Source organism: Amphiprion ocellaris, chromosome 8, assembly GCF_022539595.1.
Source record: "Amphiprion ocellaris isolate individual 3 ecotype Okinawa chromosome 8, ASM2253959v1, whole genome shotgun sequence".
Taxonomy (NCBI): Eukaryota; Metazoa; Chordata; class Actinopteri; family Pomacentridae; genus Amphiprion; species Amphiprion ocellaris.
The window spans coordinates 23,973,245-23,999,463 of NC_072773.1; the positions used below are offsets into that span (position 1 = coordinate 23,973,245).

Below are 26,219 nucleotides of genomic sequence, written 5' to 3' on the forward strand. Positions count from 1 at the left end.
TTTATTTGAGCTCCGGTGATTTTCTGGCTCGCTTTACGTCTTCTCCTCCTCACATTTCAGTTCTTTTTCCCCCTGTTTCTCTGACTGTGAGCTATCTTTCTTCTCAGCCGAGTTCGGACATTAATGTGGGTGTTTTTTCGCTCCGTTTCCTCGCCGTGTTCCCCGCATATAGATGTATGTGGAGCCTCTTGTTTCCATGTCTGTGTGCATCCCGCCTCCCTGCGCTCTCAATAGATGGTGCAAGTCAAAATGTCCAAATCGCCCGTAGACCCTCTGTCTGCTGTGGAAACCGGCTCCCAGTCGCACTATTTCCAGGTAAATCCACCCACTTTACTCTCACACCTAACTCTGCCCCTCGCCGAGCAAAGTGTCGGTGTTTGAAGACGGCTAGCTTGAAGCCGTCAGATGCTACTTGTTGTTCAATCTGAGGCGTCGCGTTTTGGCAGTGAGCTACTTTATTTTTTCCACCTCCGCCTTCGCTGAAGCCGCAGATTGATGCTGGAGCCAGAGGATCACAAAGTAGGCTCACACAATAAGCCTTTCTCCTCAGATCTGCTTTATTTTCAGGCCTTTTGTATTCATTTTTTCCCCCCGTTATTTATTTCAGTGCTAGATGCTCCATCCACACCAGTGCAGGAGGAACCAGCACACACCAGTAACACCATGGGACTTGCATGGAGGTTTTTACTGGTGCAAATGTGAAGGCCATGACTCAGAGTCACCTGTAGCCTGAATCTGAACGCCTTCCTCTTAATGCACTCAGTTACAAAGGAGGGGGCCTTTTGTGTTAGTCAAACCAGTATGTGCAGCTAGATGAATGCAGCCCTGAGATGAGGGGGATTTTGGCAAACTTACAGCTGATTTTATTTGCTGCTCTGGTGCACAGCAGCTCTTGTGCACTCAGTCTTGCCAAATGTAGCCTTGTATTGTGTTGAAATGACAATATAAAAGCATTGCACTACCCATCTCTTTGTCTGTTCTCTTCACAGTTGCCCAGAAAGTTGCCTAAACGCAAGAGCCGCTTCAAACGCTCAGATGGCAGCACGTCTTCTGACACAACATCCAGCTTCATCAAACGGCAGGTAAAAGATCTGTTTATGCATCACCATCCTATTATCACACGCTGATTGTCAGTGGGAGGGACTATCTGTAGCATCTATAGAAAAATGTAGGTCATGTTGCGCATTGAAGTCTGACTACAGCTATAAGGGCCTGAAGTTCTTCATCAGAACACTGTGTCTCTGCAGTGTTTGGTCGTGCAGCATCTATAGTGTATATTCATCAGGTACAAGCTGTTTGGGGGGGTAGTCAAAATACATTTCTAGTTCTGTATATATTATCCCTGTATCAAATCCATGAGAGTTTCTGCTCTGCATCTTCATCCACAGCGCCGCCTCCTCCAGTTACAGATGTTGTTTTGCCCAGGAGAGGGCAGCAAAATGCTTGAAAGTGCATGGTGTGTTACACCAAAATCCCAACACAGCCCAGTGTTTTTAATTACCGTAATGTTTTCAGGTCAGGCATGTGCAGAAGACTCAGATGGAGATTTGGGTGTTATTTAAGACAATCTCTGTGACCGACAAAAAAGCCAAAGGGATGGTTTGCCTCATGCTGTTACTGTGCCGCCGTTGTGAATCATACTCCTCTCATCTGATCTGATGGAGAATATTCAAGACATTTGTTATCTACCTCCATGTGTTGTTTGTGAAGAGGCGTTGGGTTTGATGTGGGTGTCAGTGTGGTTGTAGTTTCAGTCCAGCAGAAGGGAGAACCTGATCCCTGCAGAAATCAGGTTGTTAGGAGTCAAGAGGTTTCGCCTGGCTACAGATGGACTGTGCATGCTCATCCCAAACCGCCAGATCCCTGAGGTTCATGAGCCTCGATGCATCAAAGAGGGCAAGTCAGGAGTTGGGATGGATTCAAATATGCGCTTTAAAAAGGAGACCGGTGTACTAATGACAGACACTAGTACAGGGTTCTCTTTATTCCTGCAGGCTTCTGTATTTCTCCAGTATCTTTTTCGACGTGATTAATTAATCTGGAGCCGAAATGATTAGAAAAGGGCACAGCAAGGATACAAGTAGATACTAGGGTGGGAAATTGTCTTTGGCCCATCTGGCAGTTTGTTTAAACTTTAAAAACACACACACACACACCAGTCACATACAACACTTGTAGTATGAAATAGTCTGTTAGAAAAATAATCTGCCGCTATTTTGACAGCAGATTAATGTTGTATACTCTAACATAATATACATGTTGATTATGTTTGATTTTCTTAATATGAATCCACAAACCAGTATACAATATTAGTATTAAGCAGCAGAAACTTGAAATATTACATATTAAAGCATACAATTATCTTAAAGCTGTACTTAAGCTCAGCTGTAGCAGTAGCTTATCTTTTGATGATCAGTTGCTTGTCAAATTGGTTTAGCTCTAAATCCATCTACTCAAACAAAACATTCAGTTGAAGTCTCAACCTGGGAAAGCCGGCGAGTTGTAAGTGATAATGCAGTGCATTTTACTTTTGATTCCTTTTCAAGTTATTAAATCAGATATGTTTCATAACAAACAGTAATCCAATTCAAATGTCAAGGCACAGATGAAACTAATAGTCGATTAGTCATTTGACAGAAAGATAATCAACAACTGTTTCAACAATTAATTCTTCATCTGAGTCATTTCTCAAGTAAAAATGCCAAATATTTCCCTTACCTTGCCTTTCAAACGTAATTATTTATAGATATGTTTTGTGTTATATGATAATAAATCAAATCTTTCTAGGTTTTGCAGCGACTTGACCGTGTCAGCTTAGGCTCTAGGTGTACTAACAGACATTTTTCACATATTTTGTCATTTCCTAGAGGTTGTTACATTGCTCGTATTTATATTTGATATATTCAATATTTGGTGCAATTTATATGTAAAAAAAGATTTCTTTAGTAAATTAACACTAACCAACATTCAAAACTGATGCATATTTTTCAACTGCCTCAGTGAAATAACATTTAAACAGTGCAGTAAACCACAGCAACTAATGATTATTTCCATTTTTTTTACTGATTGCTTCCTAATTAATAGATTAAATGTGAAGTCTGTAAGATGTCAAATGGAAGTGGAAAAACCCATCTTGTGTTCCCAAATCACATAGTGACATCCTTAAATTACTAATTATATCTAATTAACACTCTAAAACCCTAGAAAAATATTACACTTACTTTCATGTAGTATGATTAAAAACAAGCAGCATATTCTCATGTCTGAGAAACTAGAACCAGCAAATATTTGGAAAAGTGATTGAAACACCTCATTAACCAGTTCATTAAAGTTCTACATTAAAATTCACTTAAAAGATTTTAAGGACTAGAAGGCATGATGTTCATTTCTTACCAGAACGAGCAATCTGCAAACATGAGGTTCAAACATCATGAAAAAAATACCTCGATTTCATGCACAGCACCATTAGCATGAGGGAATGTGGAGCAGAGTAACTGCGAGGCGTTAGTGAGAAGAAAAAAAAGGGCTGAGCAGACATCTTCTTCAGGAGGGGACATTAGTTATCCTGATCGGGGGCTTAATGACAATCTCCAGATTCCCAGAGAATATTGCATGGTTTAAAATATTCATGATGCTCATTTTGAAGGCCTCGGGCGATGTGATGTGTGGGTTCGGCGTTCACACGAGCACCTTTAGCTTCTTTTCAATCATTACCACCTCTCTGAACGCACAACAGGCACCCCGCCTCCTCCCGTTCCCATTGGTGATATGACAAAGTGTTTTATGCAGAAGGAGTAAATTTCACAAACAGAGCAGATAGTTTCTTGCTTGTGATAGGGGTGGGGTGTCTATGGAGGAGCAGTGGAGTATGACTCATTTCTGCAGCAGGATACAATAAGCAGTATGGATGTATGTGTTATATGTAGGACATGAGGCTCTGAAACAGGAGAAATCTTGAGGGAGTGCAGGATAATAACAGCAGTTTCTTCTCTGCCGGTGCATGCTGAATTGGACTTTTATGGAAATAAGTGAGAATGTGATGTAAATTTAAAGAGGTGGTTTGATCAAGTGACGCAAAAGCTGCGTTGGTTGTTGTGTTGTGATGTGATGAGGTGGGGTAAGAATAGAAAGGAAGGTGTTGCCGGTGTCTGCTCCAGTGCAGGTTGTCCCTGGTTAGGGGATGGGACACGGTGCAGTCTGTCTGCATACAGCATGTAGTGTATAGAGAGGGAGGGACTGGCAGCACCATCACCACATTAACTGAGTAAGTACAAAAGACTCCCGCCACAGTCAGATTCTTCTCTCTGTCTATTCCTCCTGTCTTCCCCACGTCTCTGTAGCATTTCCATCATATCGTAGCTGCTTCATCTCTGTTTTCCTTTGTCTTCCTTTTTCACCTCACCTCACCCTCCAGCGGTGCTTTTGTTTCACTCATTCCTTCACCTTTTTTACTTTTTGATTGCCATCAACCCGTCTGCACTCTTCACAGTTCTTCGCCGTCTTGTGATTGATCAATTTGACATACAGTATGCCTGATCTTGACTTTGATATTGATGTAACCATGGTATGATTTATTGCATTGTGTTTCAGAGAGCACCGTGCATGCGTAACTTGCTGACATTGAATTACGACCGCACAGTTAATCAAACACTTTTTGAAATTGGATATTTGGCTGCTGGATTTCCAAGTTGCAGGAGCTTGCAGTTTTTTTGGTCTTTTTGCTCTGAGGGGAAGGTGTTTCAGCCTCCTGAATAATATATTCTGCTGTTGTGCAGAATGTTCTTTCTGAAAATAAAGGCAGATAGATTAGATTTTTGCATTAGCATGCACTCTCTGCATTTTATTTGACAAAATTTCAGGGGGCATGCTTTGCACTTTGAACCAGTTTGTTACAAATCATGTCAACTCAACATTACTTACAAGAAGATTTAAGGCACGCAGTAGATTTCTGAGTCGTGTTTTTCCTGCTGTCCAGTTATCCGTTGTTTTTGGCTGTGCTAGCATTGTGGCATCAGGAATGAAGTCACATTTGTTAATTTTCTGGAATTTCTCAGCAGCTATTGGATGGCCTCCTATGATATTTTGTACAGACTTTTATGATCCCCAGAGGATGAACCCTGTAATCTCTGTTCATCCTGTATTTGTTAATTTAACACCATCATCAGGTCAAACTTCCAGCTTGTTTAAGATTCCCATCAGCCACAGCTGCACTTTGTGTTTGGTGTTAAGTGACAAATGTATGCTAATCTAAGATGATGACCACAGCAAACGTACCTGCTATACATTAGCACGGTACTGTTGTCATTAAGAGCACGTTAACATCCATAGCATACATGCATTTAGCTCAGATCAGTGCTGTGCCTACAAGGGTCAGTGTGCTTTAACATGCCTTCAGAAGACACTGTCTGAGGAAGACAAATAATTTTCACATGTAATTTATTATTGTGTCTCCAGTCTTTACAGTAGCCAGCCCCCCAGCTTTAGATACAACCATTCAAATCAGTATAAACACTTATTCTCAAGTATTTCATAGAACCACTCATGTGTCTGGAGAGTATTTCATTAGATGGTAAAAAAAAATTAACTTGCAGATACTTGAAACTTGTTCAAAAGTGAACACCTGCTGTACTGTTTGCAGGAGGTAACAACTTTACCACGCTCAGTTTTCACGTTGTTCACTGTGGTCTGACCTGTCTAAAGATAAACAAGCTGGTATTTACTAAGTAGGATGTGTGGCTTTTTTTTTTTTTTGAGCATGAACTATTTCCACATGACTGGATGACTAGTCTTTGTAATGAAGTACATGTCAGCACTGTGTCAGTGTATGTGTCTGTGTTGTAGGGAGGATAGACAGGTTGTTGGTTTACTTGTAATATCAATATATTATTGTTAATATCAATATATACACTACCATTCAAAAGTTTGGGGTCACTTAGATGTCGAAGAAAAGTTTTTTTTTTTTCAATGAAGGTAACATTCAATTAATCAGATATACAGCCTAGACATTGTTAATGTGCTAAATGACTACTGTAACTGGAAACGGCTGATTTTTAATGGAATATCTACATAGGGGTACACAAGCCTATTTCCAGCAACCATCCCTCCTCTGTTCTAATGCTACATTGTGTTAGCTAATTGTGTTGAAAAGCTAATTGATGATTAGAAAACCCTTGTGCAATTATGTTAGCGCATGAATAAAAGCGTGGGTTTTTATGGAAAACATGAAATTGTCTGGGTGACCCCAAACTTTTGAACGATAGTGTAAATGTTAAATGTGGTATATCTAAGTATTTTAGTTTGTAAACATAATTTCACTTTGAACCTCGGGAGGCGATAGTGAGTCACCGTAGTGTTCAGTCTGCCTGTGGTGCAGCATTTGGTTTCTCTTCAGCCATGCTCATTTCACTGAAAAGCACACACATACATATGTACTTATAGTTTGTCTTCATTATACAAAAAATACTCAAGGCTAGATTTTGTGAAATCTGTCAAGCTGTCTGGTCAATCTGTGAGCGTAGTACAACACTCTACATTGAGCCTGTAAGCAAGCCTGCCTGCCCACCTCCAGTGTCTCTATGATGCCTTTTCTCCCCTTTTGTGGAGCAATTATTCACAGATCTTGAGCACGTTTAGACTCATTATCGACATCATATCTTTTCCTGATATTCATGACGTGGGGCGTTTTTTTTTTTTTTTTTTTTAAAGTATGCAGTTAAAAATGAGTAATAATTAGCAATAATATAACCTGAAATCCTTTTAGAATCTCGACCTCTTATCTGTATCGACTAGCCCTAATCGACACCGTTTAGAGTGCTTTTTCTGAAAAAGACATTAGCAAAAGTAAACAATTTTGTTTGTTTTTTGTACTTTTTGTTTCTTTGAATATACAGTAATTAACTGTGCGCAAAGTTGGAAGTACTTACAAATAGCATAACTTGAAATGAAGTGGCTATAATGAATATTTTTCCTGTTAGCTGTAGATCAGATTACAATGTATAATGTAAAAGTTGTCACTCTCCAGCTTTACTGAGTGTTTCTGGGCTCTTTCAGCTCATTGTTTCGGTTTTGTCTTTGCTCTCCTGATGATATCTAATTAGCACACTGTATGCCATCTTCTCAGGCACCAAATGATAGCCAGTCGAGGTTAGTGGCTAGCTGTTGAACAAAAGGAAGATTTAGTCAAGAGTCACATATTTCCCCCAGGTGTTGGTGGAGAGCAAATCTGATCTAACAGGAGAGATAATATTGTTTTTGTTGTTTTTTTTTTACTTTGGATACAAAGGCAGCTCTATGTGAACGACTGATGTCTGAAGAAGTAGTTGTTTGCTAGCATGTTCATCATATTAACTTTATAAGGTAATAGCATGACAGTGTTGTACTTGCGGTCTAAAAAAACAGGACAGGATAAGATTTATTAACATCACAAACTTGTGTTAACTAGGGTTTGCTTACATTTTGATCAATAGTTGTTTCTTTAAATGTGTTGTTTGATATATTGCCCACACCACGATGGGTAAGCTGTTTATTTATCTACAATTTAACATAGCCAAAGGAGAAGAAATCTACATCTAATGACTTATCAAAAGAATAAAAGGAATAGAAAAGTGCATCAGTAAAATCCTAATCAAATTAATGTTGAAATCCTCTGTTGTTCAGTCCCTCGACTGTAGGATGACTTGGCCCTCTAAGGACTCGACTAGCTGGATGACACACTTCCCCGTTGGCCCCTCCCTGTGGAGTTGAGGCCATCAGTGTTGCAGTGTGTGAAGAATAATCACAGAAGCAGAGTAGGAAGGAACAGAGTTAAATTTAGCCTGCAGACAGGGACATTAGCAGTGAAAAAAAAAACAACAAAAAAAACAAGACCTCCTCTGAAAAGACAATAAAAATGTACTCACACGTTGCTACACACTGCAATGCAGCTCAGTTTCACCTAGAAGATACCATGTTTTCTATTCAGTCACATTGGTGGTAAAGCTGGATTTTGGAGCATTTAACAGGTGGCCAGGTCAGAGAGTGTGCACTGTGGAGGGGTCCATGGTGTCATCTCCACACATTAAGGATGAATAGCAGTCACTCTGTGTTCTAACATCATTAAACAGCACTCTGACATAACGCCTTTCCTCTGCGCCCACCATCATATTTATTCCGCTTTTATGTCTGTGTGTGTTTCTGAGCATTCCCAGTGAAGACAGGGAGGCTGCTAGAGTGAGAAAATTCAGATTCATGTCTTTATCAGGCTCTAGCGCCGTCCTCCTAATCAGCCAGGTATGCAACTCTCTCTGCTATCTGTGTGTCTCTGTCTCATGTGGTCATGGTCTTTTTCCTCCTCCTCCTCCTCCCCTGCTGTGGCTCCCCATCTTTTCTTCTATCTGCGGTAAGCATAGATATCTAGGTCTCGCTCCAGTCCTTCATAGCATTTTATTCTGCTCTAATCTCATCTTCCCCTTGAGACAGCCTCGCTTTACCGTCGTATAAAACTCTCTTGTCTCACCATCCGTCAGTCACTCATAAACACCCTTCTTCTTTCGGTATATCTTGTCAACAATATTAACCCCCTCCCATCCCCTTTCTCTCTCCCTTTCTGTCTGTTTCGACCCGTTCTTCCTCACCCTCCTTTTCTCTGTCGGTGCTGCTCTGGCACTGGTGCAGTGTTACCTTGCAGAGCTTGTGAGTGCTAGAAATCAGATCTAGTTATCTAACACAGACACCACACCAAAAAAAGAAACGAGGAGAGGTGTTCGCTGGCAGTGGTGCTGTGGATAATAATTTATTTTGGATTGTATGCATGCATTCTGAAGTGCAGAGAAAGCAAAGGTGGTGGTTGTTCTTCAAGTCTGGGCACTTATTTTTGTGTATTTTGCGCCTGTACTTCCTTTTGTTGTGCTGTTGCTAATTGGTCCTCCAGAGGATCCGTTTGTATATGTTGGCAAGATGGATGACCAGGACTAAATCCCTGCATTCTGGAGGAGAGGAAAACCAAAGTGAAAACTGTATTATTTACTGTTTTTTTTTTAGTTTCTTAACATTTGGCTGTATTTCCAAGAATATGGTTGATTGTTTCAGTGTAGCTGTTGTTGTTATCTTTGAGACTTTTATATGAGCATGTCCCTGTCTGACTTGTCCATCACACCTGATTTTCTCATGCTATGTTATCCTTTTATTTTCTCATGTGTCTTGTCTGGCTTGTTTTTGCTGCAGCAGTTCTCTTCACTGACATATTCAGGACTGAGTTCCTTCTGAGAAGCCAAGTGGGCACCAAATATAGGAGGACTCACACACACGCATTGACACACACATAGACACCACACACAGTACCCAAACTGCATCAGGAATACCTTCATGTTCTTCTCCATTTTGTGTTTTTCTCTTTGGAAATCCGCAATGTGGTTTCTTTTTGTTTGAATGCTGCATGGCAATGAAATTATTTCAACAAACAGAACTTTGTGTTATAGTATTGATTCATCTATGGTGTTATTTTGAAAAGTTTTTTTCCCACTACTAGTTCAAAATTCAGAGATATTCATTTTACTCTTACGTGAAACAAAGAAAAATAGATAAATTTAACATTTTGAGATGCTGGAACCAGTGAATTTTTCATTGGAAAAAAAAGAATTTAAATGGTTACAAAAACAGTTAATTTTCTGCTGAGCAGCAAATTGATTAATTGACTCTCTTTTCAGCTCTACAGTATACAATACAGACATTAAAGAAGATAATTACAGGTTACAGTTTCTGAATAAAAAGCACCTATGTAGTGATTTTCACCATTTTACTTTGTGTAAAATGTCTCCTTGTTTGTTTTATTTGTCGCTTTCAGCATAATGTGCTAGCCATCCCTGGGAGATGTCCTTAAAGCACTTACAATGAAAAATGATAACCAGCATATATTTTGCTAATGAGGAGATGTCCTTGGAGAATAAACAGGGGAATAAAGGATGTATATGTGCTGCACTGTGGGGGATGATGGAATGGATTGGGGCCAAGCAGGAGAGAAGAGCAAGCAGTTGCCTCCTTTGTGCTATATTTGGTCTATCAGAAGATGGCTGGTGTGGGAGAGCAACGCATTGTGTTGTAGATACACATAGGCTCACCACATGAATGTGTTCATGAATACAGACACATATTTTCGTGCACACCTGCACACAGACTGCAGAACAGAGAAATAGATGAAAGCCGACATATAAACAGAAAGAGCAGAGCTATGTTTCTAACCTCACAGTAACACGTTTAAGTAGTCTTAGCACGACTAGATGATCTTCATGTGAGAAATGAAATTATTAATTACTGTATCGCAAATAATAATCCCACTCTTTTCTGACAGGGGTCGGCTGATTCGTACACCAGTAGACCGTCGGATTCAGACCTGTCAGCAGAGGAGGACCGCGAGGCGTATCGGCGTGAAGCCGAGCGCCAGGCACAACAGCAGCTCGACAGAGCTAAGGTATGCAAACTGCGATTTATACAGCTACATGGTACAGTGTTTTGAATGTCTCATCAGCTAAAATATGTTCCACATCGGGGGTTTTTTGGGCCTTTGGATGGTGACTATGCACCATGGTGAACATGATCAGTTTGCATACAGTAAAGGTAATAAGTTTGTTACTTTATTTAACAGAAATTTGTGCACTTTCTTTATATTTATGACTGTTTTTATAGATAAAAACACTATCAAATTTGAGTAAATGAACTCCAATTAACAAAACTGGTTAAAAATTTGGGATTAACTGATATGAGTTTTTCCAGGGCTTTTCCAATGCCAATTACTGGTAATCAAGAAATTTCAATGACTAATATACCGTGAGTCACAGGCTAAGATTCATAGCAAACCTCTTAGTGATAGCCTTAGCCTAGCACTGTTTGTAAAATAAGGTATTTTCAGTGTAATGGGAAGCTGGGAATGCTTATATAAGATTGCAGTGTTTATTACTACTTAAGCAGCATCTGCTACCCAACCTTCAAACCACAACTCCACTAACTCACCGAAACTACTTCACTCCACTTTTCCATCCCTGTGAATCAACAGTATCTTTCAGTGTTGATTGGCTGTTACTTGTGACGTGTAACCAATCAGAAAGTACTGTGGGTGGGACATTGCCTGAAACCACAGAGTGACTATAGACAGAGCCGGCTGTAACAGAGTAGCACTTTTAATTTGTTTTTAAAATTACAATACCAATAATTAGAGAAATGTTGAACATCGGCCTCGATAATTGGTCAGTAATCAGTCGATCATTATTAAAATTATACACACTACCAGTCAAAAGTTTGGACATACCTTCTCATTTTATGGCTTTTCTTTATTTTCATGATTGCTTACATTATAGATTCTCACTGAAGGCATCATAACTATGAGTGAACACATATGGAATTATGTTGTAAACAAAAAGTGAATAAGTCAAAACATGTTTGATATTTTAGATTCTTCAAAATAGCCACCCTTTGCTTTGATTACTGCTTTGCACACTCTTGGCATTCTCTCAGTGAGCTTCATGAGGTAGTCACCTGAAATGGTGTTCCGACAGTCTTGAAGGAGTTCCCAGAGATGCAGAGCATCTCATCCCAAACCCTCTCGACTGGGTTTAGGTCAGGTGACTGTGGAGGCCAGGCCATCTGACGCAGCACTCCATCACTCTCCTTCTTGGTCAGATAGCCCTACACAGCCTGGAGGTGTGTTTGGGGTCATTGTCCTGTTGAAAAATAAATGATGGTCCAACTAAACGCACACCAGATGGGATGGCATGTCGCTGCAGGATGCTGTGGTATCCATGCTGGTTCAGTATGCCTTTAGTTTTGAATAAATCCCCAACAGTGTCACCAGCAAAGCACCCCCACACCATCACACCTCCTCCTCCATGCTTCACGGTGGGAACCATGCATGTAGAGACCATCCGTTCACCTATTCTGCGCCACACAAAGACACAGTGGGTGGAACCAGAGATCTCAAATTTGGACTCATCAGACCAAAGCACAGATTTCCACTGGTCTAATGTCCATTCCATGTGTTTCTTGGTCCAAATAAATCTCTTTTGCTTGTTGCTTTTCCTTAGTAGTGGTTTCTTAGCAGCTGTTTGACTATAAAGGCCTGATTGGTTCAGTCTCCTCTGAACACTTGACGTAGAGATATGTCTGCTGCTAGAACTCTGTGTGGCATTTATCTGGGCTCTAAACTGAGGTGCTGTTAGCTTGCGATTTCTGAGGCTGGTGACTCAGATGAACTTATCCTCAGCAGCAGAGGTGACTCTTGGTCTTTCTGTCCTGGGACCATCCTCATGTGAGCCAGTTTCATCGTAGTGCTTGATGATTTTCTGCACTTGGAGATACAGTCAAACTTTTTGCAATTTTCTGGACTGACCTTCAGTTCCTAAAGTAATGATCGACTGTCGTTTCTCTTAACTTAGCTGATTGGTTCTTGCCATAATATGGATTCTAATAGTTGTCAAATAAGGCTGTCAACTGTGTAGCAACCTGACTTTTGCACAACACAGCTGATTGTCCCAACCCTGTTAAAAAGACAAGAAATTCCACGAATTAATCTTGACAAAGCACACTTGTGAAGTTGGAACCATTTCAGGTGACTACCTCATGAAGCTCACTGAGAGAATGCCAAGAGTGTGTTAAGCAGTAATCAAAGCAAAGGGGGGTTATTTTGAAGAATCTGAAATCTAAAATATGTTTTGACTTACTTAACACTTTTTTGTTTACTACATAATACCATATGTGTTCATTCATAGTTTTGTTGCCTTCAGTGAGAATCTACAATGTAAATAGTCATGAAAATAAAGAAAAACCATTAAATGAGAAAGTATGTCCAAACTTTGGATTGGTAGTATATATGTGTGTTTTTAGTGTCATCTCCAATAAATCTTTATGTTTCAGTGTTACTCTGACCTTCCTATCTTGCAGGGATTGCTAAAGACTGAGTGATCTAGCTACATAAGCTGAATTGCACATCCATGTACCTCTTGCAGACTATGTACTATGTTTAATAGCTAAAATTACACTTTTATACAGTCGCATGTTTTAATTTCCTATGATTATGCTGCAGAAAAGTGATTATTCAAATAACAGACTAGCAGTTAACTTGAACTGCAGGGTTCAATACGGCAACTTAACATTATTTCACACAACACTTGGTCCAGACTGTGGAGGTTGGGCAGAAGGCCTATGTTCATGTCGTGTTTTTCCCCAAGCCAATGTCAGGACCAATGTCAAACTAGTGCTTTTCAGCTGAATAAGTCAAATTTACACAGGTAACCTTCTGTCTGTTAGAGGGGGGTACAGCAGAATGCAATTAACCCAAACGTCCCTGCTTCCATTGTCACAGTAAATGTAATCAGTTCCTCTCTGCCACTCTGTGCAGGAGGACTTAAAGGAATGTAAATTATAAAAAAGTTATCCACTAGGTATTTGGTACCAACCCATATGCTGGAAAAGTCTGGAAAAGCAAAAACAGAGCTCACCTTACCCCTCAGTATTCACTGTTAACCCTCCCGTCAGCAGGGTTGAAATGCGCGGTATCTTTTAAAAATCGCTGAAATTACACCATTTATCAGAGCAAGAAACTGTAAAAACAGCAATTTTTTTTAGATTTTGTTTGCTTTCAAATGTTACTTGTGTTACTCATATGTAGCACATTGTTTGGTCAGAAAACTGAAACAAATCTAAGGTCAAAATCACTCCCAAGATTTCACCAAAACAACTCTATTCTGTGTCTCGTTCAATAATCAAAATGAACCACTTGGTTTGACACGATTCTGTAAATATAAACCAAGAAGCTGTGACTGACTCAGCTGTGACTAACAGTTATATGACAAAAAATGAAAGACTTTTCAGCTGAATTGGGCTGAACTGCAGGCTGTGTTTATACAGAAAAGACTATAGACACATATAGAAACAATTAAAAATCTCAGTAGTTAAATTATTTATAGTATGAAGAGTCTTTATATTTGTTAAATAAACAAGAAAATGTACCTTTTTGTTTTCCTTTTTAATTTTATTGATGGCATTCCAACTTTGTTATACTGCGGAGGACAATTTTTTTAGGTTTTTCTACTTCTAGCCATGGTTGTGCCATTTCCAGAGGTGCAGGACTTTACATCGCATCACAGTGAAAAAGAGCCAGTGTACTAGATGCACCTTTCTCAGTGGGCTGCTTGTGGTCACAATGCATTCACAGATAATTAACATTTATCCTACCAAATCTTGGATGCAAAAATCCAAAATCACACTGGCTATATAAAGGGCTCATTGTTTACCAGGTTACAAAGTTAACACTTGCTATTAGCTGTCACGAGAGCACTAACCTCAAACTCTTTGTTGCTGCATTTGTGTCTGTGATTTTTGAACTACATGTGTAGTGTGTAAATGTCCAGTCACAGAATTGTCGCATTCTTTTGTATGATTAAATTAGAATTTTGGGACTGGGCCCAAAGGTCAATGGGCAGAAGTCCAAGTGAAGTGAGTCCAAACCTTGGGTGCACTGTATAATATGCTTATACTGCAGTCTTCATCGCTGACACGTTCTTGTTGTTTTTATTTATCGCTGCTACAGTCCAAACCTGTAGCGTTTGCAGTAAAGACGAATGTGAGTTACTGTGGAGCTCTAGATGAGGACTGTCCTGTCCAAGGAGCTGCAGTCAATTTCGATGCCAAAGACTTCCTGCACATCAAAGAAGTGAGCGATTATCTGCCGTTAATGGTCACCAAATACCTCCATTACATTAAAAAAAAGACAGATACCCATAAGACAGTGCTGTTGTTGTTGTGAATTTAACAGAAGTACAATAATGACTGGTGGATCGGGCGGTTAGTAAAAGAGGGTGCAGACATCACCTTCATTCCCAGCCCCCTGCGACTGGAGGCGATGAGACTCAAGCAGGAGCAGAAACAGAGGTCAGTTCAGAGCTTTAACTACACAGGTATCAAGCTCCTGAGAGGATTTATCTCTACAATATAAGTTTGATAACTCAGTTTGGTGTGGTTATTGCAGGAAAACAGGAGGTAACTCCTCGAGTTTAGGTGACATGGTGAGTGGGAGCTGGAGGACCACACCACCATCTGCAGGTGAATGTAAGTACTACAAACCTGCCTGTGGTGCTGCAACAGAAACCAGTTTCTGCTGCCTTCTGTTTTATTCCTTCATTAACCGTTATTTCCTTGTTTTCACAAGCTAAACAGAAGCAAAAACAGGTAGGTTTTGTCAGCTTTTGATTGTACGGAATTTGCTTCTAACACATACTGTTCGATTTTTAGCTTTAAGTGACATTCTCAGCATGTTTTAGGAACTGGAAATATCTTTTAAATGTTTCATCAATTAAAAATGGGATTGTGTGACAGTAAATTGTGCATGAGGAAGTTTGTGCTGTAGCTTTTATGCAGTAATGCTTTATTATTTATTGATATTATAAGTGACAGTAGTGAGGGAGCTCATTAACTTTTAAGGGCTAGTATCAATTTTAGCTAAATCTTGAATTCATTATTTTTCACCTACCCAAGTTTAGTCCAAGATAACAGATTAGCTTTAGTACTAGGAATTATTGTTATGCAATGTTGGAAAGTACTAAAAAAAATGTGACTAAATGTCAATAAATTTAAGATTTACTGTCCTTGCTGTTTTTTGTGATACTTTGACTGTAATGACTATTAAGAAAAAGTAATATTTAATTGTGTTTTCTATTTTTTACAACAAACAAGCCAAACCCTCATCTTTTCTTACCCTTGTTTTCTCTGTTTTTTCATCCATTTCCTATTGTCCTCCCCTATGTCTGGCAGGAACATGTCCCTCCCTACGACGTGGTGCCCTCTATGAGGCCGGTGGTCCTCGTGGGACCATCGCTGAAGGGCTATGAGGTCAGCTTCTCCTCATTTCACCTCCAGCACACAGAACAACTGCCTTACTCTGCACTATTTGTTACCACTACTCCTGCCCTGCTGCATTCATTGTTCAACCAACTGAATTTATCTTTTGAGTCGGATTTGGCTTTATTATTTATTATTAAATATCCTCAGAGGTATAAGAGAGTTGATTTAGAATTAAGGTTTTCCATGTCGGCACGTAGGAATGCATGTGGTACTCTGAACAAAGCATTCAAACATCAAATAAAGACTAAAAATCACTACAGATTTTTATTATTTTTCTTGCAAATGTTTATTTGTTTCAATGTGTTCAAAATAAAATCATTACCAAACACAGAAACAACAAACCCTTATACTGTAGGTTACTCTGCTAACACAGAAACATAACACACAGCTTGAAGGTAACAGAGGAATGTCACAGCCACAAACTGTAATTGTATAATTTAAACTCAATATTCCTCGAGAGTTGATAACTCCACAGAGCAAGTTCATAAAGTTCAACTCAGCAAAAAAAAATACAAAAATTATATAGTTATAGATGCATTGTAAAAGTGTTTTTACGTTTATTCAAAATCTAAAACTGAATTCTGTTTGCAGGATGCAAAAGTATGCAGACCCTTAATTTAGCACTTTGCAGAAGGCCCTTTGACAGCGGTTCCATTTTCAAATCTTTTTCGCCATCACTCCGAGCTTTCCACCTCTGTATTTGGGCAGTTTCTCCAGTTCTTCTGAGTAAATCCTCAGTTATTTTTAGAACTCATGGAAAGCATGTGAGGTGCCATCTCCAGATCTCTGTCTGGGCTTTGGGACGCTCAAGGGCAGACAGACCTGCTGATGATGGTCGTTCTTCCAGCAGGTTCTCCCTGAAGCTCCACTGGAGTGACTATTGGGTTCTTGCTCAGTTACTCAGTTTGGCTGGACACCGAGTCCTGGTGGTGCCATACTCCTTATATCTCATAATTACTGAGGCTACTGTGGTCCTACAAACAGTCAAAGCTTTGGAAATATTTTCATGTTCTTGCTCCGATCTATATCTCACCACAGTTTTATCGCAGAGGTCTACAGAGACTTCTTGGACTTCATGCCTTTATTTTTGTCCTGTCATGCAGTGAGAATTTTGCAGTCAAAGTCTCTTAACTATGTCCAGTCAGTTCAGCAGACTCCAATCAAGTTTTAGACGCATCTCAAGGATACTTAACTCAAACAGGACAAACCTGACCACAGTTTTCCACAGCGATGGGTCTCAGTGTAGACTGATAACTGATTTTTAGATTAAATGTGCCACACAAAATGTCTGAATATGTTCTGAACAAACTGTATCTGTGTTCTCTCATCACTTCACTATTAATTACTTCAACAAGAGCCACTGTATCACTCAGTTGGTTATGTGTCCGGTTCTAGTTGAAAGAGCAAACAGATCTCCGTTTTCTTTACCTCTTAGAGTAATCTCTGTATTTCACCTGTAATAGTCCTGCACTATCCAGTACTTGACAGGAGCAGCAAGTCAACTCCAGACAGCACTAATTATACTAATGACTTTCAACCGCGCATAAGAATAGATGCCCAGGTGGAGCAATGTTCCCTGGCTTTTCTCTCCTTGCAAAAACATTTGAGAGATGAAGACAAGGAATTTCGTCCTGAAACGTGGATTTTGTATGTAATTAAAAAAGGTATTATTTTCAGTAGATGCTTTTGCAGTGTTGCTCAAATAACTATTTCTATGACTACTTTTTCTTCTGCTCAAGTTCCTGTTTTTATAAAGTAATAATACCTTTATGTGAGTAGACTTTTTGGCTACTTTACCCACTTCTGTATACATGGATATGTACTGTCATACAGATATGCTTTTCATATTTCACAGTCCATGAAGGTGGAAAGAAGCTGTTCTCATGTCTGCTATGTAATCTGACATTACAACAAAGCTTAACATATTTCTTTAATTTCACAATTTGTATCTAAATTGTTGTTTTTTATGTTCTCCCACCTAGGTGACAGATATGATGCAGAAGGCTCTTTTTGACTTCCTGAAACACAGATTTGAGGGAAGGTCAGCAAAATGGAGAAATCACAGAATAAGCCCAGTAGTTGTTGAAAGTCACATGTTAATAATTCTGGTCAGAAAATTTCAGTGCACATTTTTCCTCTCTGTGTTTTGTGACTTTGCTCGCAGAATCTCAATCACACGTGTAACTGCCGACCTGTCCTTAGCCAAGAGATCTGTCCTCAACAAAAGACCCATAATGGAAAGATCCAACACTCGCTCCAGCTTAGGTAACTGTGAGCATGAAAACGTTACAGGTCTCTGTTCTTGCAAAGCATTAACTGCCAACTTATAAAATGAGTCTTGTCTGTGCAGCGGAGGTTCAGAGTGAGATCGAGAGGATATTTGAACTCGCCAAAACCCTGCAGCTGGTGGTTCTGGACGCAGATACGATCAACCATCCCGCACAGCTCGCCAAAACCTCCCTCGCACCCATCATTGTCTACGTTAAAGTTTCCTCACCAAAGGTACACCTCACTTATGAAAGCTGGATTCAGGCTGCCTCATCTTCATTGATGTATGAAACCATCTTGTCTTTTCTTCTAAGGTGCTCCAGAGGCTGATTAAATCCAGGGGGAAGTCTCAGAGCAAGCACCTGAATGTGCAGATGATGGCTGCAGACAAACTCTCTCAGTGCCCCCCCGTGAGTGCGATTATGTGTGGTCATTTCCAATCAGTCTGTTCAGTCTAACATTTTATATGACCATTTTGGATGATATCACTGGTGGTGAACTCACTCAATCCAGTGCAAAGGATATTCTGATCATTTAAGGCGAGGTCAGATGCATGTTATTTCATTCCCATCAACACTGAAACTTACACTGGGTTGAGCCATTTAAACTGTGTTTATGCTCATTTACACCAACTGTGCATTAACTGTTACAAACAACAGCTGTTTAACAAAGGTACCTGTCCATTTACCAAATGAAACTTTTTGTACGTGACCCTTTTTAAGAAAAAAAAAAGAAAGATGTGCATCATCAGTACATTGGAATAGGTTTGGGACTGAATGCCACAGTCAGGGTAGGGACATCAGAAAGACATTGTCAGTTTTGGTCTTTTTATGAGATTCACTATCAATAACAACACCAGCCTCATCCTTTAACACTCTTTACTGTTGGCCATCATTACTGTGTCACTTTCTTGATGACTGAAACTCTTGTAGGCTGGTCATGGTAAACTTGTAAGAATCCAACTTGAGTTTTCACGGACCGCAGGAAAGGCACCGTAGTTCTAGAGAAAATTGGGTAATTTCAACACAAGCCATGATTTTAATCCATGCAAGAGCCATGGCTGTAAAGATGACAATACCAGTCGAACTGTCACTTTGATCCAAATTCAATGGTCTCAACTGTTGGGTGGGTTGTCATCAAATTTACTGCTTTAAAGTCCTTCTCTGTTCAATGATTAAACCCTAAAAAACATTTTTCCACGAAAATAATTCTTTATTACCTTGAAAATGGCTTAGATGTAACTCTGCCTCTCGTTTACCTCTTTAACGTCATCTCTGACTACAGCTTTAAGGTGCTCCACCATGGCGTGACTGCCCTTTTTCACTCATGATGTCCCTTCTAGCATCTAATTTCGACATGTTAACAAAAAACAGTTGATTTTAACCGAAAGGAGCCTTTGAAAGAGGCATCCAGTCAAATATTGCTATTGGTCTAACAATATATGATCAGCAAATGTTAGAATGCTAACATGCTAGGCTATGATGGTTACCATGGCAAATACAACATGGGGACAGCTGCAACTAACAATTAGGTTCATTAATGATAGATCTGCTGATTAAGTTGTTCCACAAAATGTCGGAAAATGGTGAAAAGTAGCTGTTGTAATATTCATTTTTAGGACAACAGTCTAAAACTCAGCGATCTTTGGTATGCTGTCAAACAGAGTAAAGAAGAAATCTGTCTCATTGCAGTTGCTGGAACCAGAGAATGATCTTAAATGACTAATATTTTCAGGAAAATGGTTGCAGACAAATTTTCTAGCAATAGACTGATCGATTCCTTATTTAACCCTTTGATGCATAACCTGGGTCAAAAGTGACCCAAATCCAATGGAAAATGGGTATCTCCTGATGTGGTCTACGCATCAAAGGGTTAAATACTTCGGTGCTGCATTATTGTAGCTAAACACTGGCATGTTTGGAAGCATGTCTGCAGACTTGTTAATTTTTTTTCTTGCTGTTCTCATGCAGGATATGTTTGATGTCATTTTGGATGAGAACCAACTGGAAGATGCTTGTGAGCATTTGGCCGAATACCTGGAGGTCTACTGGCGTGCCACTCACCTCCCAGGAAACACCCCCCTTAATCCCTTACTGGAGCAAAGTCTGATGACGCCGCCTTCTGCCATCTCTAGCCTACAGGTAAGTTGGTCTTCATGTGTTAGAAAAGCAGAGGAGCATGAAAGTAGGCTTTTAATACTGTTTAAAGACTCTGAAGTGTTTGAACTCGCTGTATGTTGTCACTGTCTTTACCAGCTCTTCCCATCTCAAACTCTCACTCCTGTGTTTTGATTTGTCTCCAGTTGTCTTGTCTGTCTTCTCACTCATCCATGCTTAACATTTCTGCAGTTTTCTGAAACACAGGAATTAATTGAATGATCGCTTACAAAATGGGGTGAGTAGTAGGGTTTATATAATATGTATATATATTTGCACTCTACCCTCTTACACCTCCCGACTCCCGAACACGACGCAGCGGCTGAGACAGTGAATGAACAGCATTTTATTCATTCAGATCTCACCACAGCAAAGATAAGACGGTGTGTTTTCTTTTCTTGACTGCATCCTGCCTCTTTTCCTTTACTTGATGGTCTCAGGTGAATCACTACTCCACAAGCTTTTGGGCAGAAAATTCACAAAGCAGTTATGCTCCATCTTCAATTTACCACCGTAATTGAGATGCAGTGTTTATGTGAATTATAAGAAAAGTTCTCTATTATTTTCTATTTGTTCTGTTGATGCTGACCCTTTTCCGAGAATGCTTTGTGAATGCTGTCTCTGCTCACCATGGCACATAATGCTAACTTGAATGACGCTAATGACAATCAAATGATCAGTGCTTTAACAATGTATTCACCTGAACTACGTAAATGCAAATTTACACTGTACACAGAGACCATAACATCAATATAATAACATTTTATGTGAAAGTGTAACCCCTGACCATCCATAAACTTGCATTTCTTTGGTTCAGTGTCTCTAGTGTCAATCTGTAAACACACAGACAAAACAAAGGACTTTGAGGAGACTTCCCTAACAAACACTGCTGCACTAATGCATGAATAATATTAATATGTTAGCCCTTTAATGCTGCACAGTTCAGTTTTATTTCTGTAACTTGCAGACTATGAACACAGCGCCTGATGGTGATGCAGGATGAGTTTAGAATAAATGCACAACAACCGCATTCTGCATAGTTTGACATACATGACTGCTGATTCATTAACTTCTACATACATTTTTACTGACTTGTAATGGTTGGAGGCTGTCTAGTTGTGGGGAGATTATCACCATATGGGACCTTTAATGCTTTAGATACAGTTACCATTTCTTTGAGCTTTTAGCTCATCTGTAAATACATATATTTATATTTGTGACTAAACACTGTAAATACATATATTTTGCCATTCTAAGTGATTGAATGAGACAGCACTCAAATCAAGGATTAAGGATATTTGTTGTCATTGCAGTTCCACAACAAAACTTTTAGGAACTAATCATTATTATATTAATGACTCGTGCAGATATTATGTTAGTCAGCATTTGCATTCAGTCAAGACTGTAATATCTCAGCAACTACCAATAGACTGTACACATGTACAAGAATTAACGCTGTTGGCTTGTGTGATATCCAGACTGTAGTTTCAGTTCAACCAGGAGTCTGACATTTTGTTTTAGTGAAATGTCTCGACAACTCTTGGTGTACATCAGCATGTTGTCAATGTGAGCATGTTAGCATGGTGACAATAGCTTTTTAGCCAATGTAGATGACAGTATATGAATTACTGTCTCAGTAGCCAAACATCACCAAGATATTTTATTTACTTTTCCACGTGTTGTAAAGATCTAGGGAAACGGGCAATTACACAAAATGAGAAAACTAGCTTTAGCTTCTGCAGCTTTCCAAAAAATGCGATTTTTATTTCAATAATTTTTTTTTGTTGTTTAAAAGTAAATGCAGAAATCAGACACCTAGAATGGACGCTTTGCTCAGTGCATTAGGGGAAACCATACATGCTGTTTTGTGTGACTCCTCGTTTCTTTGAATCTCTACAACGGAAGTGCAAAGTTAGCATGACTCATTAAGCCACAACATGATGAAATGACAAACAGGTTGAAATAAATCAGACTTCTCCTTTAAAACAGACTTGAACGTTTCCTTCAGAGTCCTTCTTGATGTAGTGTTTGCATTATTCTGTCTCCCCTCTGTGCGTCTTCTGTCTTAGAAAAGTTACTAGAAAGTGTGAAGCTACTTTAAGATGTACTCTTGGCTTTAGAGCTCTCTTTTGACTCCCTGTTTTTCTATTTTGTCGTCCATGACCACTCAAATCATCCAGAACAAGAACCAGCCGCAGCCTCGTGAGGCGGTGGGCTTGGAGGGTGACGAGGAGGAGGAGGCTGGCGAGGAGGCCCACTCCCCCCTGGAGCAGGACAGTCTTATGCCATCTGACGAGGCCAGCGACTCCCTGTCTCGCGGCCGGAGGGGAAGCCCCTGCCACAGGGGCGGCGAGGAGGATGAAGAGGAGGAGGAGGAGGAAGAAGAGGAGGAAGAAGAGGAGGAGGATGAGTATACCTCCCCCTGCCACACTCGCACATACAGGGACATGTACCCGCCTCACCGTGGGCACCCAGGCAGCGCCCACAGTGCCAACGGGCACGAGTCACAGGACAGGCTGCTCCAACGCGAAGCTCAGCAAGGTCACAACCAGAGGAACAACCGCCAGCGCAGCCGCCCTTGGCCCCGAGACACCTACTGAAACCAGGGCCCCTCCCCGCCTCCAGATCGGCACCGAGGCCCCCCACCACCGAGCCCTACGACAGTCTCACAGTTCCAAACAAATGAATTTAAAAAGATGATAAAATTTCCCAAAATCAGCTCAAAAACTTCAATGCTAATCGGAAACAAACAGAAACAGATGCCCAGTTTAAATAATCTAATGTTCCAGTTTATCCACAGAGAGGATTACTAACCTCTTCTAAGTCAAGTCATTCAGATTAAAGTCAACAGGGCTGCTCACCTCTGCAATGGAAAGGTTTCAGGCTACCAGCTGTACGCAAACTCAAACTTTAGCTGCTTTGCCTAAGGTTTCTCTATTGTAGGATGTCTCATATACTGGCCTTAAAATTCCTAAGACTTTTAACTATCTTTACTATTGCATGTATAATTATTTTAAGACTATTTGCACATTAACGTCAGAACAGGAATTGAATGATCTTTACAGATAAACTAATGTAGGAATGTCTTCTGTTGAATCCATTTAAATGGGAAATAGTAATGCATTTGATTACAATGTATATACTGAATGGGCACCTGGTTTTGTTTCATTGCTACTTAATTTAATTGTTTGATTTTGTTTCATAGACTTGTTTGTTGCCATCCATGTGTTCAGTGAATGGCATTGGGGAGACTCACGCTCAGTCTCTACAGTCACAATGTAAGTATTCGGTATGAAGCTGCAGTACAGCGTCAGCGTCACCTACAGTGCAGTATGTTCTGGGCATCACTCGTCTTTGCTGTGGCACAATCACTCTTAAAAAAAAAATCTAAAAAACGGGCACAGAGAATGTAAACACAAAGAAAGGGAATGTTTTCAATCTTTTAAAAGGACGAATTCTTTGCCAAAACACTTGTTTACATCAAGTCATTCACATCCGTCAAGCACATGCTGCGCAGCTGCAGCTCCTCCTCGAATCCAGGCTTCAGAGAATGTAAGCTTGCATGCCTTTTGCACCTCCAGCACCACCCGGTGTCTCCGACCCGACCGATCGGCCCCTAATTCGATTGTAGCACGTTATTGATTGTAGCATCCACGACGCTGATCTCACCCCCTTTTGTGTTCAAAACATTGCATCACGTCCGCGTACTGCAGTTCTACAGCTGGTTCTTTGACCACGGCGGATCCTCAGGTGTAAAGTCCTACACACTCATCGCGCTCAACTCCATGTAAAGAATGTGTCGTGCTCCTGAAGGACTCGTAGCACTCGATGTCATTCTGTTCCTGCACCGTTTCTAGTCCGTGAGCCGACGACGAGTTGGACGTGATGCTGACGAGCGGCGACCCGGCCCTGTTTCACGCAATAGGGTTGGCGTCGTCGCAGCCAGCTTTCTAGGAAACACCGGTTTACTGCTTCCATGTCTCACAGGTATCCTATCTAGTGTTCTGTATATTTTGAAGAGAAAAAAAATCAGCATGATTGAAAAAGAAAAAAGAAAAAAAATCTATGCAAGTGTTGCATGAAATCTGATTGTTTCTTTTTACGGTTAAGTATTTTAGTAATGCATTGATTCTGACTCTCCTCGTCGTCTTGTAGTGATAGTCTTGTCTTTGGGGCTACTCACTCCTTGCACCACTAACAACACAACTACTAAAAGTCAGTTTATTTCTCCACACTCCTTAGTACTGGGGACATTCTTCCACTATATTACAGGTTGACGCACTTTTAAAAGTCACTCACTAAAAAGTTGTCCCAGATCAGGCCTTTGATTTTTTTTTTTTTTTTTTTTTTAATTTGTGATAAAAGGAATGAGTGAATAATCAAAGCCCTGTATGTCTTAGTTCACCAATTAGCTACTTTCATTATATTTTTGGCAGTTTGTTTTTCAAAGCGGACCAATTCAGCAACTGATAAAGCAGTTGAGGTTTTTCAATTTATGAAGCACAATTTTTACAAGGGTTATAATTTAGTTTCCTGTCTTATTCTGTATGCAATACGAAGCCTAACATTGAAAAACTTTAAACGCCTTAGACCATCTGGACTTCCTCTTTTGTGTGAGTAGAAAAAAATATATATATATTGCACTACTTTTCTTTGAGATGGTTGCTTTGTAATGCAATAACTGCACTAAATATAACCATATATCCACCAGACTACCACAGCGTGCTAGCGTGACCCGACACGCCTCTTCCCTCTATTTATCAAAAGAGACAGCAAATGTGTAAAAAGTGAGACATTTCCTGCCTGATGCTGTATAGAATGCTTTGTATTTGAAAATAGATTTACAATGCTAAGTAAAATATGACTTAAACTAAATAAACATGACATTTTATGTACTTTTAATTGTTTGGGTCGTTTCTGTGATTCAGCACGACACTTAGTGATGCTTTTCTGTGTGTTCACCACTTTGGTTCAGGCTGAGATATCTCAAATAACCAAAGAACTGACTTTGTTATCTCATCTTTCCCTCTAGAGCCACCATAATAAATCGACTACTGCACCCTGTTCTTTCACGCTGGATGTAATTTGCACTCTACACCTTTAGAGGGCAGTACAGTTTCAGGGTTGTCACTTTGAGCCCCATCTCAGAAAATTACAGGGTAGTTTTCCTCATGGCAGATCAATTGTAGTTACCCACTCCATTATTTTGTTTCTTGGGGCTAAAGTAAGACAAGGAATAATTCAAATAGACATTTTGGTTTCAGTGTAGACCAAACCATGTCTACAAGATCCATGCCAACAGAGACACGGCATCTTCCTTTGTCTTAGTTTGGTCCTTTTAAAGTCGTTTCCTCTTCAAATACTGTGTGCAAGAACAACTTTGACATTTGAAAAGGGCACTTTTGCTTTCAAGAGAAAAAAATGGGGCAGAGGTGGTGCCCCTTTCGTCCTGCCCACTACTCTGGGGTGGTTCATGCAGTTCATTGCTCCATAATGTGGCTTCTCTGTTGTGTTTTCAGGCAGCGAGTCTCAAACTCCATTGACTGAAGAGGTGCTGTTCACTCTGAAGGTTGAGAGCTGTGCAGCGATAAGAGCCCTCGTCAGCTATTGTACCTCTAATCTGAAATAACACTCTCCTTTTGCACTGTTGTACTTTACATATGACTGGCTCTAATTTAATTCGCTCTGTCATATCTCCTGATTTTCATCCCTGTAAGTCTTCTGTCATCTTGTGTTTATTTCAGAAATGACAAAGACATTTTGGACGCAAACCCTTTTTAACGTCTGTGCAGCTGCTCTCAGGTGCATTAAATCAAAAGTCATCTTCTCTCATTGAAGGGAAACTTAGCCTGCAACTTCTGACACGGGCAGGAAGCTTTTAAGGGAAAATAATCTTGTTATTTTGTGCACAATCGACAAACCAAAACACCT

At 40.0% G+C, this 26,219-nt stretch overlaps 1 protein-coding gene across 2 annotated transcripts; it reads left to right on the forward strand.

Moving 5' to 3' along the window:
* The first annotated feature begins 174 nt into the window (after positions 1-174).
* On the forward strand, positions 175-25,183 carry cacnb3a (calcium channel, voltage-dependent, beta 3a). 2 transcript variants are annotated; one of them, XM_023267880.3, is made up of 15 exons: positions 175-315; positions 990-1,082; positions 10,325-10,444; positions 14,555-14,677; positions 14,780-14,895; positions 14,993-15,072; positions 15,173-15,192; positions 15,775-15,852; positions 17,847-17,905; positions 18,029-18,129; positions 18,215-18,366; positions 18,447-18,542; positions 20,103-20,273; positions 20,481-20,526; positions 22,469-22,610. In XM_023267880.3, the coding sequence occupies exons 1-14, from the start codon at positions 235-237 to the stop codon at positions 20,508-20,510; spliced, it is 1,320 nt and encodes a 439-aa protein (XP_023123648.1). In that variant the 5' UTR covers positions 175-234; the 3' UTR covers positions 20,511-20,526; positions 22,469-22,610. The 2 variants fall into 2 exon arrangements, with proteins under 2 accessions (XP_023123648.1, XP_023123646.2); XM_023267878.3 differs by lacking the exon at positions 20,481-20,526 and having other exon boundaries at positions 22,469-25,183.
* Positions 25,184-26,219: the final 1,036 nt, after the last annotated feature.

What these genes read in the sequence shown, in the direction of transcription:
- cacnb3a (XM_023267878.3), top strand. Translation starts at nt 235, where the DNA reads ATGGTGCAAGTCAAAATGTCCAAATCGCCCGTAGACCCTCTGTCTGCT. An exon ending in CTAAACAGAAGCAAAAACAG is followed by an intron (nt 15,193 to 15,774) that starts GTAGGTTTTGTC and finishes TATGTCTGGCAG; the next exon opens with GAACATGTCCCTCCCTACGA. An exon ending in CATCGCTGAAGGGCTATGAG is followed by an intron (nt 15,853 to 17,846) that starts GTCAGCTTCTCC and finishes TCTCCCACCTAG; the next exon opens with GTGACAGATATGATGCAGAA.